Below are 6,193 nucleotides of genomic sequence, written 5' to 3'. Positions count from 1 at the left end.
ATATATATATATATATATATCGACTTTCCTTTACTCTAATATGTTCAGACCAACTTTAAATGAAGTTAGGTCACAGTTAATGCAGTTTAAGGGATTTTAGTTCAATTAATCTAACGTTAACAGCAGCTGGTCCCACAAGACGATCGATTATCTTATTGATTAACTCTAAATAAACAACAACAACACCGACACTGTGGACATTTAGGTTGTGTAACTAAAACACCGAGAGATCAACAACACGTTGTTTTCATACCGCCAAAACGGAGGCAGCGGGAGATGACGTCAGTTTGTAGTCCAACAGGTGCAGAAGGCGAGTGTGAGCCGGAGCGTCTGGTTTTCTTTTTTAAGAGGGCTGCTTTTCGAAAATAGCGAGTGAAAAAACGACCGTCCGTCGGTGTTGTGAAGCGGAGTTGAGTTTTCGTGTGATTATCTGTCGTGAACAGCAACAATGTCTAAAGACTAGCGGGAGAAAATCGACCGTTTATGTGAAAGGACCCCACTAGGACCTAACGTTGGCACCGCTACCATGGCAACGAGTTGCGCATTGACAAAGCCGTTATTACCCTCGACTTTACACGTTGTCCACTTGTATGTAAACGTTGTTTGTAATCACACAAAATCCACTATGATGTGAAATAAACATAGTTTGATTTCTTTTATCAGCGTATATTCTTTCATTTTCTGTCAGGCAATGCTTAAAGGGGTACGTAGCCATGGGAGCAGCAAAGGAGCGGTTTTTTTTTTATCCAATGTTGCTGAACATACAGTCTAAACAGACGCCATAGTCGCTTATAACTTGTCTTATTGTCGCCAATCAAAAGGTAAACTCACTGTCTAACGTTAGGCCGAGCGACTAGTGTAACTTTAGCTGGTCGACAATGCTACTACGGTGAACCTGCAGTACTGTCCGAAGTTGCAGCTTAAATAAATCATGTCTCGTCTCGTCAAGAAATCCCCATCTCTTTGCACGGATCTACCACTGCACGACACTGATATTTGTGACAAGCTTCATTTGCTCTGGCAGCTGCTGAGATCTTGCTTTGGTCCGACAGGCAGACTGAAACAAGTTCACAACAACATTGGAGGGCACGTTGTCACCACCTCCACCTCCTCGGTTCTCCTTCCAGCCATTTCCTCCTCACAGCCTTTCATCAATCTGATAAAAACCTCCATCCTCAACCACGTTTCTCGCTTCAGCGACTGCGGTTTGTTTGCTGCCATCCTCTGCTTGTCCCTCATTGAGCAAGCCAAGCGGTCAGGTCTCAGGGGAAACGTGGCCATCAGTGTGAACAAGCACCTGCTGGGTCTCTGCACTGGTTACCTGCAGGGAGAAGACTGTGGTTGTAAGGTGAAGCTCGACTTCTGCAGCAGCCAGAGCTTGATCAAACTATCTCGCAGTATTATCTCCAGCAAACCAGCATGTGTGCTGACAGAGGCGGAGGCTCTTCACATCAGCAAGTTGGCTGTGCAGGCTTTTTTGCTGACCGTTCCCTGTAACAGCCCAGGTGTAGTCAGACTTGGTAAAATAGTGACTGTCTCTGTTGAAGGCCACTCTGTGCTAAACTCTGCAGTGTTTCCAGGTTTGCTGGTGGACGTGCCTGATGTCTTTTGCCTCAACGAGGTAGAGAGCTTGCATTCAGATCCACTGCGCGTGGTGCTGTTCAGCGCATCTCTTGCTGGAGACCTTTCTGAACTTGGAGATGGGATCATTGAGGTGCACCCAGGTGTAGACACGGACTCGCAGATCCTGGATCAACTCCTGGAGCTCGGCAAACGGGTGGTTGAAGATGAGGTGAAGCTCTTTGTATGCCAGAAGGTCATACACCCAGTCCTACAGCAGTACCTGAGGAGACATGGGATCATAGTGATAGAGAGGCTGGGAATCAATGTCATGGAGCCACTTACTCAGCTCACAGGTAGGCGTCTAAATGGCTGTTATTTCATATAGACAAACCCTTAGAAACCACAAAAAAAACGTATCAAGACCCCAAAGTTTCCATATATATTAAAGTATTGTATCCAACCGTGAAGATACTTAGATATATTAGGGGTCAGGGTAAGTTAATGGGTGTAAATATGTTAAGACAAACATTTTTGGAGCTTGTCGGGCCAATTTTTTTTATGGTGAACTTGTGGCAACTTGTTATAGGTGTCCAACGGTACATTTTGCACTGATTTCTGTTCCATTTTATTCAAACAGGTGCCTGAGGCCAGTGGCCACATTACATACTACACCAAGCCAAGGCCTACCGGGGGAAGGGGTAAGGAGATCGGTCGACAATTAGGCCAGTTTGGATTCCAAACGGAATGCTGCATTTACACCCTCCTGCGGAGTCTGCGATCTGTACGATGATCCTCTGCCACAGGAACGAGACAATGTTAAGTGAGCTGAAGGTGAGATGAAGTGAGGTGTGTTGGGACTGTAGAGATTTTAATAATATATGGCCCCATAAAGCCTAATTGGTAGAGCGGTTCACTAACACAACCAGGGGAAGAGATTAATTTCTTCTGGAGCACTTTTGATACAACCAACCATCAGCTTGCATCAGATATTTTTTTTGAAAAACATAAAAATTCAGCTTGGAAATGAACTTCCCATCTTGTTAAAGGTGGTGTGCCAGAAGACGGAGCATGTGTTGAGGCTCACCCTGAGGGAACCGTCCGCCTTACTTGGAGGTGGGTGTACTGAGACCCACTTAGCTGCTTACGTCAGACACAAGGTGAGATACAGCTTTTAGTCTGAAACCAGTCCAGTTTTATTGATTCCACATATATTCACAGCAATCTCATTACAACGTGTATTGATTATGCCATATTTTTAGAGCGTGAATGAAGTCACAGAGACGGCGTCTGCGCTAGGGTGCTCACAGACAGAGTACCTTCTTGGCGTGGACGGATTCTGCCGCTCTCTGGAGTCTGTGGCTGCGGCGCTGGAGCACGACGGTGGGAATTGTTTAATCGACCTGACTCATGCTCACCACTGGACTGTCCCTGCAGATGTCATTAAAGAACACATGGAGGATAGCTTGGGCTTCTGTGGCTGTGGAGTAATGCAAAGTAGCCCAAACAAGAAGTGGACTTATCTAAGCACTAAATACCCCCAGTTCTCACCTGCACCCCTGTTGAGAGACACTACTGTGCAGCCACGTGTGCTTGACTCCTTCACAGCTAAACTCAATGCTTTACAAGTTGCTGTAGAAACTGCTAATCTTGCACTGGATGTGCGATATGTAATTCAAGATACGAACTAGCAGAAAAGGCATTTTATCCAGTGGGGTACTCTCTGGATTTTCATAATAAATGTAATATTCAGTTCAGACACTAGATGTTAGCATTGCCTTGAGTGAAAATCGGACAGCCAGCCTGAACGTCTTGCATCTATCCTGTTGTCATGTGATTTACCTCTTTGGTAAGTCGTTGATTTATTGTCTTGCTTGTCAGTAATATTACAAACAAATACTTTTTACCACACTGATTTTTTTGTTAACCTTTTTGTGAACTTTCCACACAATAACACACAATTTCTTGTGGAGCTTTGAATGATGTTTGCAACAGTTTACAAATTCAACGACCTAAAAGATTTTCTATGGAAGTTATCAAACAAAGCCTCACCTTTGTTTTTATTACTTTGTGTTCTATCCAAATGTTACTAGTCTAAACCTGATGATTGGTAAGAAACTACCTGACTAGGATCTATGCAAATACAAACAACAGACAATCAAATATTCCACTGTAATGACTTATTTTCACAATGTTTTATGTCACACAGTGTCTGATAAAATCTGGACCAAGTTACATTCAGTGTAATGAGATGTGTTATTTGTTATATATATTGTGTTGCAGGTTGTATATTTAGTATTTGCATAAAAGTAAACTAATTCTTCTCAACAAATCTCTTCTGTGTGCACAAAGTTATTCTATCAGTCTTTTTCCATGTTTCTACTATAGCACTTTGTATAGAATATGTACAGAACTATATGACTGCAAGCAAAACCAAAACAGACTCTTGTGCAGTAAAATGAATGTTGTTTAGAAACACAGTAATATGAGTGCACATTCCTGTGCTTGTCTTCCGCTGCTGGTTCATTGTCTGCCCTTAGAAGATGACAGCCAGGTGTTTTTCCTCTCAGAAGATGAATGGAATCAAAGCCTTCCGCAGCTTGGGATAGTCTTTGAATTTCTCCCGGTAGAACCTGAAACAGAGGAGCAGAAGGATAACATCTGTCACTCAGAAATGGAAATCGCATTAATAATGTAGGTAAATTCATTCATTCTGTGTCGGGACTGCTTTGATTTTCATTAATGTCTCAGGCACCTGTGATGGTAATAGGCTCTTGGTCCAATAAAACACAGGCTATACACAGCAAACGCGAGTGCTGGAAAGGACCAGGTGGCTACAGCATAGCCAAACCACTCCACTATCTCCCCTAAGTAGTTGGCAGCAGACACATATTCAAACAGACCTCCTGCAGGAGATTAAGGAAACCATGGGTCAATACAAGCACAGAGTCGATGAGAGATTATTCAAGTTTGATTTTTGTTTCTTACCTTTAGGGATCTTGTAAACTACTTCCCCTTGTTTCCTCAAGCTACGTAGAATATAGTCACTATGTATATTGATGGCCATTCCGACAAAAAACAGCAGTAAACCTAGACGAAAAGTCATTAAAATGTATGAAACATATAAAATGGTAGAATTTCATTTTATTAAAAAAGAAAAAATAGATATATATCTCCTACCAGTTATATAGCGATAGTCAGCTGACCATTCATCATCAAACTGGGCACAGTGCAGCAGGTAGTGGCCCTGCAGGAAGCCATTCAGAGAGCAGAAGAAACCTGCTGCCACCATCACACCCAGTGGGAAAGGCTTCCCTCTTGTCAGTAGTGAATAGACAAATGTCCTATGATTGGTGAAGCAATAATAGATAAAGCAGGTGGAAACAGGGAGGAGGATAATAATGCATTTCATCCACACTGGTAAGTGCAAATTACATGTTTTTTTTTACATGGAGAGATTTTGTAGAAATGATTTAGCATTTAAGTGCAGGCACACACAAAAAAAGGTAGCATTAAGCCCTATTCTTCATGGGAGGTTACCAATGCATTCCTCATAGTGTTTTAGCCTTCAGATTAAAGCAGCAGGAAATCTAATTTACAAAGCTCATTTTTCCGAAAATGTGTATTTTGGCTCTTGCTTTTACTTACAAAGTGGCTGCACAGTATCTATCTACGCCAAAATGAATACCACATTTTTGTTGTTTTCTGTCAGGAAGTACAAAATGTTAGAAGGCAATCATTACTGCTGTATATTCAGAACAGGAGCTTTAACTAAAAAATGCATTCAGTTTGTCCTTTTCCAATGGTGGGTCAGTGCCATAATAAACCAAAGAAAATGTGTCTTCTATAATGAATAAATTAATTCATAGAGTACCCATATATTACAAGTATACCTTTAATGTTCATACACAATACTAGGCAAACATAACAAAATACATGTAAGATATAATACTGTAGGTATAAGACTATATAAAACAAAAACTATAAACTATAAACCTCATGAAACCAGAGTAAATAACAAATTAAATGTGTAAAATCTATCCTGCTGACAGGTTCATCTTGTATAGATTCTTGCATTTTGAATGAATGGGGTGATGTGCATTTACCTACACACAACTCCAGAGACCACAGCTGTACATCTTCATCTACATTTTCACACTCCCCTTCACATACACGCGAAATAGCCAAAACCACAGTTTCCGACTATGCTTTTACCTTTGAAAGTAGTGCATGCAGAAGGTCCCAAGCAGCAGGTACTTCCCCATACTGGAGGGTTTGTGGGAGGTGAGCATTAAAAGTAGGGGAATCACGAGAGCTGGCATCTCCTGAAAGAACCAGGCTAGTCTGGCTGGGACCGTCTGAACAGGAGGAGAGAGTCTCATGTGGCGCCCATAGGAGGACTGCGTCTTCCTGTGTTGGACCAAGTACCCCAGTCCTGCCAGGATCATCCCACAGCTGAGACAGTTAACCAAATCCCCATAGCAGTGCATCTCGCAGGTCTGCGCCTCAGGGTCGGCGAGTGTTGCAGTGATCTTTTCCTGCTTATAAACTAATGTTAAGCCTCTGTGTGAATTTAAATTGATGTAAACAGCCTCTCTGACTCCTCCCAAAGGAAAGAGGGGGAGAGAGAGAG

At 42.3% G+C, this 6,193-nt stretch overlaps 3 protein-coding genes across 3 annotated transcripts in view; 1 reads left to right on the top strand and 2 right to left on the bottom strand.

Moving 5' to 3' along the window:
* slx4ip (SLX4 interacting protein) overlaps window positions 1-463 on the bottom strand; it is a 32,865-nt gene extending 32,402 nt beyond the window's left edge. Inside the window, exon 1 of the mRNA XM_035664137.1 lies at window positions 254-463. The gene's annotated coding sequence lies outside the window, so the exon portion shown is untranslated. The remainder of the gene's footprint in view (window positions 1-253) is intronic.
* A 56-nt stretch (window positions 464-519) lies between these two features.
* Window positions 520-3,897, top strand: mkks (McKusick-Kaufman syndrome). Its single transcript, XM_035664139.1, is given in 5 exon segments — window positions 520-1,920; window positions 2,215-2,305; window positions 2,308-2,394; window positions 2,610-2,720; window positions 2,823-3,897. Coding segments are annotated over 5 exon segments (1,707 nt in total). The 5' UTR covers window positions 520-931; the 3' UTR covers window positions 3,252-3,897.
* Window positions 3,898-3,997: 100 nt separating this feature from the next.
* srd5a2b (steroid-5-alpha-reductase, alpha polypeptide 2b) lies at window positions 3,998-6,180 on the bottom strand. The gene is made up of 5 exons (XM_035664138.1): window positions 5,776-6,180; window positions 4,741-4,904; window positions 4,549-4,650; window positions 4,316-4,466; window positions 3,998-4,193 (listed from the first exon to the last, which is right to left on the bottom strand). Exons 1-5 carry the CDS (start codon window positions 6,048-6,050, stop codon window positions 4,127-4,129), a joined length of 759 nt encoding a protein of 252 aa, XP_035520031.1. The 5' UTR covers window positions 6,051-6,180; the 3' UTR covers window positions 3,998-4,126.
* Between the last annotated feature and the right edge of the window lie 13 nt (window positions 6,181-6,193).

Source organism: Morone saxatilis, unplaced genomic scaffold (assembly GCF_004916995.1).
Source record: "Morone saxatilis isolate NCDOM2014 unplaced genomic scaffold, NCSU_SB_2.0 Contig19, whole genome shotgun sequence".
Lineage (NCBI taxonomy): Eukaryota > Metazoa > Chordata > Actinopteri > Moronidae > Morone > Morone saxatilis.
Note: the sequence above shows the minus strand (reverse complement) of the source record. Positions and strands in the feature narration are given on the sequence as shown.